Genomic DNA, 11,877 nt, shown 5'->3' with positions numbered 1-11,877 from the left:
GTTAATGATAAAGAGACAGATTCTTTAATGGTATTCTAATATGAAGGGATGAAAAGACAGAATAGCACTCCTAAAGTTCAGGCGTACTATAAGAGTCTGATGACTACTAAGTTAATGTTTTATGGCAGACGGACAGACATAAGTATACCTGCTTTCACTAGGTATTTCAGTAACAAAATGGATTTTGTTGTTTTGCTAGCATTTATTATCATTACCAATCTATAATAACTAGCACTGTTTTATACGAATAGTCGTAAGGATAAAAGACTTGCCATAGGGCAACGACGTAATAAGTCGAATACAAATCACAATTTTTAACTTTGAACTGCTGTTAACTTCCTATATTTGCCCTTGAACCATGTATGTGTTGGTTCAACATTTTAACTGACAAAGGCAATATGAAAGCATAACAATAATTGTAACGTTATTTATTTCTTCCAAATAAATAACTTACATATTAGTAAATAACGTCATAATTTAATTGTAAATTCCCTTTTTAAAAGTATCGACTTTATCGATAACTTAATCTTCGGCGTCGATAATTCTTCAAATTATCGACGCGTTCCCATCCCTAGACAGCGAAGCGGTCTTTTGTTCTTGTCCCCACTATCGCGGCAGCCCCACTCGGTGACCACTGGCTCTCGATCATTCGTCCACGGGCTACGGCATCGACTGCGCGTGACCCTACCTCACGGCAGTCCTCTAGGTGCCTAGCCCGCTCTAAAGTGTCGAATGACCTAGACATTACCAGTGGTATCGTGTGTGTGTCTTCCCCAATATTGGGTAAGTGTGATCAGACTTGCTTAGCTCATTTTAGGAATCTATTTGTGCCTTAAACGTGTATTAATCATGTTCTAAAAGTGTTAATATCAAATTGTGTAACTTAGCTTCCCTTTTATTTTATTCGCTTGCTTACGCGCTAGCTAACTTAACTTACTGCGCACTTACTCGTATAATAGCCAAGATGGCGGATATGCAATTACGCATTATCATTTAGATGTTTCATCAGCTTTCCTGTTTCTTTTATTTTATCTTTTTGAATACGCTAGCTTGCCTAGATGCATTAAATACTTTTATTCAAATTATGCTGCAGCTAGTCTACCGCTTTCGGCCTTTTGTAATAATTTCTAGTCTTTCTTAAATTAATGTTAGGTATTCCGTTCTGGTTTCCACTGCCGCCTCAATCAAGTTAGATTAGGTACTCTGCTGTAGGTCTTGATGACGGTATGTGGAACCTAGACGATAACGGTGTACTGATGCGTTGGATTTCCATCTTTTCCAGGGTCCAAGGTCCACGCTACTACTCCAAGGTTCACGCTTACGTCCACGGTACGGTTTACCGACTGCACGGAACTTCTACCTACTTCTACGGCTCGCCCTCTACGTGCTGGTTCGGCAACCCCCTACCTTCGTGTTGCTGACCACGCCGCGCAGCCGAGCTACACGCCACGCGCACGCAACGGCCACGTGACCTGCCTGCCTACCTACCTGGGCACTGGAGAAGAGGACTTCCACGCCGGTCGCGTTATCGGGGTTCCACGCCGATACTCTTCGACCCAGGGGAGTCCCTATCCGTGCCAACTGAAAACTGACTGATCGTGTAGTGTAGGCCTAACCCACGTTGACCTATAAATAAATTTGTGTCAAGCTGAACCCTGGCTTCTCATTTCTACCTCTCCGTTAGCTAGCCATTTTTCATAAGCGCGACACTGGCGCCCTCCACGTGGTTCTAACGGTCAGTCATTTCTTGGTTGGTAACGTAGCTTGTTTTGTGTGCGTGCAACTTGTAAAGACTTCTTTTTGTCAATTTATTTTATTCCCGCTACACCTCGTAACTGTGGTACTGTGTTTGTAATCTAGTTCTGTGATAAATTTAAAACTATCGATATCGATAATATTTTCTGTTTAAAATATTTATTTGATTGTTTCTTTAAATTTTATTCATATTCAACACAGTACAATAGTTGCATTTTCTTTTCAGCTGCATCTTTTATGCTTTGCTTTTATAATTTATTGTGTACTTGAGAAAAACTGTCTACTTTAATTGATTTTGTAACAGAACGGAATCAATAAGTTAAGTAGATCTGATCACACAGTAGTTTTAAAAATGACGCTTTTCGCCATAGTTTTAGATTTTCGGATAGGATCAATTTTTTAAATTAACTATTTAAAATAATTGACATCTACCCTATATCCCTTGTTTTAAATGTATTGACTTAAAATCGTTAACTTTCTTTTATAATTGTACCCTCACTATAGAATTTTTTTTCATGAATAATGATTCTGCTTGAGACAGCGGATTATTACATTTGCTGCCTCTTTGAATGTAAGGCGGCCTTATTATTCTCTAAATGTTTGATAAGGCTTATTATGATTGAAAGTATGAAAGATTTTTGCAAGAGAAGTATGAATGTGTATGTAGTTTTTTTTAAACATGAATAAGTACTAAGCTGCGGATTTTGACTTGTAGGAGGTCAAAATCCTTGGGCAGAAAGGGGGGTAATGTAACGTTATTTATTTCTTCCAAATAAATAACTTACATATTAGTAAATAACGTCATAATTTAATTGTAAATTCCCTTTTTAAAAGTATCGACTTTATCGATAACTTAATCTTCGGCGTCGATAATTCTTCAAATTATCGACGCGTTCCCATCCCTAGACAGCGAAGCGGTCTTTTGTTCTTGTCCCCACTATCGCGGCAGCCCCACTCGGTGACCACTGGCTCTCGATCATTCGTCCACGGGCTACGGCATCGACTGCGCGTGACCCTACCTCACGGCAGTCCTCTAGGTGCCTAGCCCGCTCTAAAGTGTCGAATGACCTAGACATTACCAGTGGTATCGTGTGTGTGTCTTCCCCAATATTGGGTAAGTGTGATCAGACTTGCTTAGCTCATTTTAGGAATCTATTTGTGCCTTAAACGTGTATTAATCATGTTCTAAAAGTGTTAATATCAAATTGTGTAACTTAGCTTCCCTTTTATTTTATTCGCTTGCTTACGCGCTAGCTAACTTAACTTACTGCGCACTTACTCGTATAATAGCCAAGATGGCGGATATGCAATTACGCATTATCATTTAGATGTTTCATCAGCTTTCCTGTTTCTTTTATTTTATCTTTTTGAATACGCTAGCTTGCCTAGATGCATTAAATACTTTTATTCAAATTATGCTGCAGCTAGTCTACCGCTTTCGGCCTTTTGTAATAATTTCTAGTCTTTCTTAAATTAATGTTAGGTATTCCGTTCTGGTTTCCACTGCCGCCTCAATCAAGTTAGATTAGGTACTCTGCTGTAGGTCTTGATGACGGTATGTGGAACCTAGACGATAACGGTGTACTGATGCGTTGGATTTCCATCTTTTCCAGGGTCCAAGGTCCACGCTACTACTCCAAGGTTCACGCTTACGTCCACGGTACGGTTTACCGACTGCACGGAACTTCTACCTACTTCTACGGCTCGCCCTCTACGTGCTGGTTCGGCAACCCCCTACCTTCGTGTTGCTGACCACGCCGCGCAGCCGAGCTACACGCCACGCGCACGCAACGGCCACGTGACCTGCCTGCCTACCTACCTGGGCACTGGAGAAGAGGACTTCCACGCCGGTCGCGTTATCGGGGTTCCACGCCGATACTCTTCGACCCAGGGGAGTCCCTATCCGTGCCAACTGAAAACTGACTGATCGTGTAGTGTAGGCCTAACCCACGTTGACCTATAAATAAATTTGTGTCAAGCTGAACCCTGGCTTCTCATTTCTACCTCTCCGTTAGCTAGCCATTTTTCAAAAGCGCGACATAATGATGGAGGTTACAGAATGTAAAATATTACAATACACAGAAATTTACTCTAATGCTTGTTATAATAAAAGCTAAGGCTTAGATGTTCAAATTAAAAGTTTTTCTGTGCCGGGGAGGGTCTTCGAACGTAGTTCAAGATAATAGCTTGTAGTAGCTAACACTCCACTTATACCAAAACATAAATACATATACATAGAATAATAAAATTGAGTTACAGTATGGTTATAGATGAAGAGATTAATATAGTTGTTGTACATTGAACATTCATTTGGGATACCTACTAATATTTATATCCTTAGAATAGCAAACAATAAATACAATATTAATAAAGATAAATGATAAGAATATGACATGATTATATTGTTTAGTCTGAAGTGTTAATTTAGCTATATGGGGGACGTGTCGACACCGAATACATTATTGTGTGTTGAAATAGATGTATTCTATTCTATTCTGTGCAGAGAGGGGGCGATGTTTCTGTGCGTGGCTCTCTCGAGTAGAACCTTTGTGCATTTCCCTTGGTTTCGGCTAGGCCAGCCACAGCTCCCGAGTAAACTGTCACAATAGTTTGTTTGCTAATTCTTATTTGATTTAAGATTATCGTTGATTGAGTATTAAGATTTAGAGTGTTCAAGTGTCTACATGCTGAAGTCAACAGGAAAAATAGCTAAAAGCAGAAAATTGCAGTACAGTCGTGTGTATTATGTGACAGATATCAGTAATAAATGTAAATGCAAGAAGAGGTGTAGTAAGAAAAGAAGAGGTGTAGTAAGAATAAAAGATAATAGAAAAATAGGATGAACTATTATTTGTAATAGAAGCCACATAGTAGAAGTATCAAATAGAACTTGCAATAGAAAATTGCTTGAATTACTGGAATGTTGTTATGGTACGAAAGGAGAAGTGCAATTGAGGAACTTGTAGCAAAGGAGCCAAAACTAGAGATTGCTACCGATGTATGCTTTATTGCTTATTAATGAAACAGGCATTAATATAGACGTAAAATCAAAACACGAAAATTTTGAGAAGGGTCTAATTTGTCGGTGGCTGATCTATACATATACTTGTCGGATCATAATATTGTAATGTACAGAGTTTATTAATTATTCCTTTCTTGATTTTTATTTAAGAAGCTTTAGTTTAGTTCTAAATAATCTCTTACTGATTGTGTAACGAAAATAATTATTTACAATGTCTTTTTATAAGATTCCCTAGTTTTTTTTAAGTAAAGTTATTCCACGAAATTGTCATGATACCTGAGGTATCACGACATAACATTTTATTAATAATGTTGAGTAATTTAACAGATTCTTCTTTCTAAATAACCTGTGTGATTTTAATTAAAGGAATTTGTTATTTTTACTTACCTTACTTGTGATGTTTTCATAATAATTGCTACTTTGTTTAAATTAAGTGAACACGTGGCGCCCCCAAGCGTCAGCGGACAGAGTTGCACGGAATGAATGCAAGTGGGGGCTCTGCTATAAATAGCCCACACGGCTGCTGGAAAAGGCAGTCTCGTTTCTGACTTGACTCAAGAGCGTTCTGCTTGCATTCTGCTCCCGGCAAAACTGTCGGTCCACTCTTGGTCTTAGTACCTACCTATGCTGACTTGTACCTAGTCAATAAACTTCGTACCACATATCTTAAGTGACTTGATTTCGATCGAGTGCTTAGCACACTTTTATATTGCCATTTTTTTGCTTTTGATTATTTCTTTATTGCTGTGTAAATTCTACTGACCTTTAAGTTGCTCGATTATTTATAATCGAGCACTTAGCACACTGTTACTCTGCCCGATTTCTTATTGCTTTATTACTGTGTATCTGATGATTGATTATTGTTATTTCTGTGTGTAAATTACTTTATCTCCATTTATTATTGAATAAACTGATGTAACCGATACATAATAACCCTTTTAATCCTGAAAATGGATAACCCGCCTCCTGATGACGCCCACGATCCTACATCAGAAGTGGGATCGGTTCGGGCTGAATCGCGGACTGAGGACCTATGGCGATTAATGTTTGAGCAGCAAACCCGTAATATGAAACAATTAATAGAAGCTATTAAAGGGCCCTCAATTTCATCTGCGATTTCTATGCCTGAATACAACCCTGATACACCTGATTCTGACGCTCGTGCCTGGAGCAATACTGTTGATCTCATCTTATCAGAGCAACCGCTCCAAGGTGCTCCTCTGATTATTGCCCTCAGTAAAGCCTTGAAAGGGAGTGCATCTTCATGGCTTTCGCAGATCTCATATTCTGGCATGACGTGGCCTGATTTTCAAAGTATTTTCCTTTGTCGTTTCGATCTAAAAGAAACTAGTGCAGCCACCATTATCAAACTAACAAACACCCAACCAAAAGATGGAGAAGCTTTAGCAGCCTATGCAAGTCGCTTAGTCTCCTCTTTAATCACCAAGTGGAATGGCCTAACTACTGAACAAATAGCCGTTGCTAGTGTTCTCGCACACGTGTCAAAGTTTGATTCCCGTGTTCATCATCTTGCTCACACCACCGACGTAACTTCTAGGACGAAGTTACAGCAAGAATTAAATGTTTTCACGCAATTAAAGCGAAAATTTTCGTCCACTGAAAATACTGACGCTTCAGAACCAAAACGTTCTAAACTACCTACCCCAGTTTGCCACTACTGTGGTATTGTTGGTCACAAAGCTAACATGTGTCGTAAAAGGGCCGCACAACTAAAATCGACTTCTTCATCCAGCTCATCTACTAAACCTTGGACCAAACCAACGGATGTCGTCTGCTACCGATGTGGACAGTCTGGACACATCGCACCAAGCTGTCCGAACGCAGCTGGACCAAGCAATGGCACAACTGGACCTGCCGGGACCCGAGGGGCTGGCTCGAGAAGTGGACCTGCAGTAGAGCGCCGAGTCGAATCTTGCGAGGTTCAACCCATCACCGGCGTGATGAAACAATCTAGTGAGTCATTTTCATTTTGTTATGATTCTGGGGCTGAATGTTCTCTCATTAGGGAAAGTAAAACTTTCAAACTAAGTGGTAAACGCCAGGCCGCTGTAGTCAATATTTCTGGAATAGGAAATTCGAATGTTTTGTGTAGCGAACAAATATTAAGTGAAGTCGAAATTAACGATTTTCGTTTAGAAGTTTTGTTTCATGTTATACCGGATGAATTTTTGAGACACGACATAATGATAGGACGTGAAATATTAAAACTAGGTTTTAGCATAACAATGACTGAAAACAGTTTAGTTCTATCGAAGGTAAAGGTGGTAGATCAGTGTTCTGTTTCTGAGCCCATAAATTTTAGTAACGTAAATACGGACATTCCAACTGAATACAAACCTGAATTGATAAAAATTCTTCAAGAGTACTCCAAGTCATTTGTGGATGGACTACCTACTACTAGAGTGAATTCAGGTGAACTAAAATTAAGACTCATAGATTCGAATAAGACTGTTCAGCGTCGGCCTTACCGACTTACACCTGAAGAAAGGCAATTAGTTCGATCAAAAATTAATGACATGAAGGATGCTGGTATTATTCAACCAAGCTGTTCTTCTTTTGCAAGCCCGATTTTGCTAGTTAAGAAGAAAGACGGAGCAGATAGGATGTGCGTAGATTACAGAGAGCTAAACAGTAACACTGTACCCGATAAATTCCCCTTGCCAATTATAGCTGATCAAATTGCTAGGCTGTGTGGTGCATAATTCTATACAGTTTTGGATTGCTGTAGTGGCTTCCATCAAATCCCTATTCACCCTGATAGTGTAGAGATGACAGCATTTGTCACACCGGATGGTCAATTTGAGTATTTGGCAATGCCGTTTGGTCTGCGAAATGCACCAAGTGTTTTTCAACGGGCAGTGACAAATGCATTAGGAGAACTAGTGTATTCTTATGTTATTATCTACATAGATGACATAATGATCCCTTCTAAAGACCCCTCTGAAGGATTAGAAAGATTAAAAGAAGTCCTTGAATGTCTATCAAAATCTGGATTTTCTTTGAACTTTGATAAATGTTCCTTTCTAAAACAAAGAGTCGAATACTTAGGATACGAAGTAACAGCCGGTGAAATTCGCCCAAATCCTCGTAAAATAGAAGCTCTAACACATTTGCAACCACCCAAAACCATTCACCAACTTAGGCAGTTTATAGGACTTGCATCGTATTTCAGAAAGTTTGTGCCTAACTTTTCTCAAGTAATGAAGCCCTTGTTTCTACTTACAACAGGAAAGGCAACATTAAAGTGGAAAGATGAGCATGAACAGATTAGGCAAAAGATTATCTCTACTTTAACAGATGCGCCTGTATTGATGATCTATGACCCTGAACATCCTGTCGAATTGCACACCGATGCTAGTGCAGATGGTTACGGTGCTATCCTTTTTCAAAGAGTCGATAATAAACTTTATGTCGTTGAGTACTTTAGTAAAAGGACTACACCAGCAGAAAGCCGATACCATTCATATGAATTGGAAACAATTGCTGTAGTTAACGCGATAAAACACTTTAGGCATTATCTACAAGGGCGAAAATTTACCGTCGTTACTGATTGCAATTCTCTTAAAGCCTCTCGGAACAAAATTGATTTAACCCCTCGCGTGCACAGGTGGTGGGCATACCTTCAGGCGTTTGACTTCGATATTGTCTATAGAGAAGGTAAAAATATGAGACACGTAGATTTTCTCTCAAGAAATCCGTCCAGTCAAATTGAATCGCCTGTCAATGCACTGACACCAAACCCTGAGCCCCAAGTTACGTTAGCAACTCCAACCAAAAAGCGCGTTGATATAACAACTCTGTCCAGTAATTGGCTTTTAGCTGAACAGCAGCGAGATGCTGAAGTATCCTTGCTAATTTCTAAGCTAAATGATAATTCATTATCTGATGAAGTTGCACAAACTTATGAATTAAGATCAGGCGTTTTGTACCGCAAAATTCAACGTAAAGGTAAAACATGTTGTTTGCCTATTGTACCTAGAGCACTTAGGTGGTCAGTTATAAATCACATTCATGAGTCGATTATGCATTTGGGATGGGAAAAGACTCTTGAAAAAGTGTATGAACACTACTGGTTCGAGAATATGTCTAAGTACGTCAGAAAATTTGTTGATAATTGTGTAACATGCAAAGTCTCAAAATCTCATTCTGGTAAAGTTCAAGCCGAGTTACATCCCATACCTAAAGTTAATATACCTTGGCACACTGTGCACGTAGATGTAACAGGAAAACTTAGTGGCAAAAGTGACCGAAAAGAATACATCATAGTACTGATTGATGCTTTCACAAAGTATATCCTGCTATATCATACTCTTCAAATTGATGCAGCTAGTTCTATAAAAGCCCTTAAGTCTAGTGTATCCTTGTTTGGTACCCCTACTTGCATCATTGCCGATCAAGGCCGCTGCTTTGCTAGTAAGAACTTTAAAGAATTTTGTGACTCACATAATATTGCTCTACATTTGATAGCAACAGGGTCATGTAGGGCCAATGGGCAGGTAGAACGTCAGATGCGAACACTGAAGGGTATGCTTACGGCTGTAGAAACAAGTGAGAGGTCTTGGCAAGATGCCATTGGTGATGTTCAATTGGCTCTTAACTGCACCGTTAACAGAGTTACTCAAGCTAGTCCTTTAGAACTTATGATTGGTCGTGTTGCTAGACCCCTTGATTTAATGAATGTTGATGATGAATCTGAAGTTAACTTGTCGCAAGTGAGAGAGCAGGCAGCCTCATGGATTACTGAAAATGCTAGTTATGATAAGATTAGATTTGATAAATCTAAAGCTAAATTTACAAATTTCTCAGTTGGAGATTATGTGTTAATTGAAAATGAAGAAAGGAATCAAACTAAGCTTGATCCCAAATTTAAAGGACCTTTCAAAGTAATTGAAGTATTAGAGGGCGATAGATACTTGTTGAAGTCTTTAACTGGCAATAGAACTTATAAGTATGCACATGACAGAATTAGAAAGATGCCTGAAAGTTCAGTTCCTGTTGATATTGATGACGATGATGATATAGATGCTGATGATAATAGTGGTGATACTGGTAATAGTAATTTAATCCATGAATCATAAACATACCATAGCTACTTTATTGGTACAACAGGCACCATTGCAAGTCGTAACTGCGATAAACGTAACTATCGATCAGAGCGCGATGAGTGGTGGTGATGTTGTGACCTGTGTCTCTTAAGGAGATTCGTCGGACCACATGGGTGGTTCCGGCTAGAGGACCTTGTCCTTATAATATTCGTTGGATCACAGGGTGATTCCAGCTAGAGGACTATGTCCTAATGTTTTTTTTTTTCGTCGGATTACGGGGTAATGCCGGCTAGAGGACTTTGTCCTATTATAATTTTTTTTGACTATGGTTGATATGTGTGTTTGTGAAACATGAATTAATTAGATTTTCAATGTTTTGATTTGCTGATATTTTTATGACAACAGCAACTTATTCTGATTCCAATAAAATAAAGGCACGAACTGTATTTTCAGTACTTTGAGATAAAATGGTATTAATTTATTGATGGCCTTCTAATGTTTTTTTTTTACTCGTTGGTCAGAAAGGCCGAACAGTTATTCCTACTTTTTGTTACAGATCAACACGAGGACGTGTGATTGTCAGTTCTGGCCGTGTCGGATCATAATATTGTAATGTACAGAGTTTATTAATTATTCCTTTCTTGATTTTTATTTAAGAAGCTTTAGTTTAGTTCTAAATAATCTCTTACTGATTGTGTAACGAAAATAATTATTTACAATGTCTTTTTATAAGATTCCCTAGTTTTTTTTAAGTAAAGTTATTCCACGAAATTGTCATGATACCTGAGGTATCACGACATAACATTTTATTAATAATGTTGAGTAATTTAACAGATTCTTCTTTCTAAATAACCTGTGTGATTTTAATTAAAGGAATTTGTTATTTTTACTTACCTTACTTGTGATGTTTTCATAATAATTGCTACTTTGTTTAAATTAAGTGAACACGTGGCGCCCCCAAGCGTCAGCGGACAGAGTTGCACGGAATGAATGCAAGTGGGGGCTCTGCTATAAATAGCCCACACGGCTGCTGGAAAAGGCAGTCTCGTTTCTGACTTGACTCAAGAGCGTTCTGCTTGCATTCTGCTCCCGGCAAAACTGTCGGTCCACTCTTGGTCTTAGTACCTACCTATGCTGACTTGTACCTAGTCAATAAACTTCGTACCACATATCTTAAGTGACTTGATTTCGATCGAGTGCTTAGCACACTTTTATATTGCCATTTTTTTGCTTTTGATTATTTCTTTATTGCTGTGTAAATTCTACTGACCTTTAAGTTGCTCGATTATTTATAATCGAGCACTTAGCACACTGTTACTCTGCCCGATTTCTTATTGCTTTATTACTGTGTATCTGATGATTGATTATTGTTATTTCTGTGTGTAAATTACTTTATCTCCATTTATTATTGAATAAACTGATGTAACCGATACATAATAACCCTTTTAATCCTGAAAATGGATAACCCGCCTCCTGATGACGCCCACGATCCTACATACTTATGACCTATATTATAATAGGTAATAGCGTCTCACTCATAGAAATTTTTCTCTCGGCGGGAGTGTCCCGAATTATCGGGAGTTGTACCGATTTCGACTCACAGAATAATCAAGATAATTATTCTGAGTGTAGACGAGCCTTAATATTAATATCGGCGAGTTGACGGTAGACTAATTTATCCACGTAAACGAGCAGCGCGGGAGCGCTTTTCACTTTTTGTGAGCAGCCGCGGTGAGCAGACGGAGAGTGAGGGAGTGATCAGTGTCGTGGGTGCGAGAGGACCCCGCGGAGCGGAGCCGAGGCGCCCAGGCTCGGGGAGCCGAGGCGGGCGTGATGGCCCGGTTCAGACAACAGCCAGTTACTGCAAGTGCGCAGCTAAGTGACCTTTCTACTTACCTTTTATATCTCGTTTATGATTGATAAGTTATACCTACACTTGATTTCTTGATGTACCAATTGTGTTTATAATGAGTAAGGAAACTAAGGAGCTAATAATGTAAGGTTTAAAGGAGGTACGAGGTACATACCGTACCC

At 39.0% G+C, this 11,877-nt stretch overlaps 1 protein-coding gene and 1 long non-coding RNA gene across 2 annotated transcripts; both read left to right on the top strand.

Moving 5' to 3' along the window:
• The first annotated feature begins 422 nt into the window (after positions 1-422).
• LOC125491434 lies at positions 423-3,778 on the top strand. The gene is made up of 3 exons (XR_007268300.1): positions 423-783; positions 1,283-2,869; positions 3,369-3,778. It is a non-coding gene; the product is annotated as an uncharacterized LOC125491434 (long non-coding RNA).
• A 1,307-nt stretch (positions 3,779-5,085) lies between these two features.
• Positions 5,086-10,580, top strand: LOC125491462. Its single transcript, XM_048633501.1, has 2 exons — positions 5,086-6,751; positions 10,400-10,580. The coding sequence occupies exons 1-2, from the start codon at positions 5,728-5,730 to the stop codon at positions 10,417-10,419; spliced, it is 1,044 nt and encodes a 347-aa protein (XP_048489458.1). The 5' UTR covers positions 5,086-5,727; the 3' UTR covers positions 10,420-10,580.
• Positions 10,581-11,877: the final 1,297 nt, after the last annotated feature.

Source organism: Plutella xylostella, chromosome 5 (assembly GCF_932276165.1).
Source record: "Plutella xylostella chromosome 5, ilPluXylo3.1, whole genome shotgun sequence".
In the NCBI taxonomy this organism is placed as follows: domain Eukaryota; kingdom Metazoa; phylum Arthropoda; class Insecta; order Lepidoptera; family Plutellidae; genus Plutella; species Plutella xylostella.
The sequence above is the reverse complement of the archived record's forward strand: the minus strand, read 5'-3'. Positions and strand labels throughout refer to the sequence as shown.

What these genes read in the sequence shown, in the direction of transcription:
- LOC125491462 (XM_048633501.1), top strand. Translation starts at nt 5,728, where the DNA reads ATGGATAACCCGCCTCCTGATGACGCCCACGATCCTACATCAGAAGTG. An exon ending in CGGCGTGATGAAACAATCTA is followed by an intron (nt 6,752 to 10,399) that starts GTGAGTCATTTT and finishes TTTTTGTTACAG; the next exon opens with ATCAACACGAGGACGTGTGA.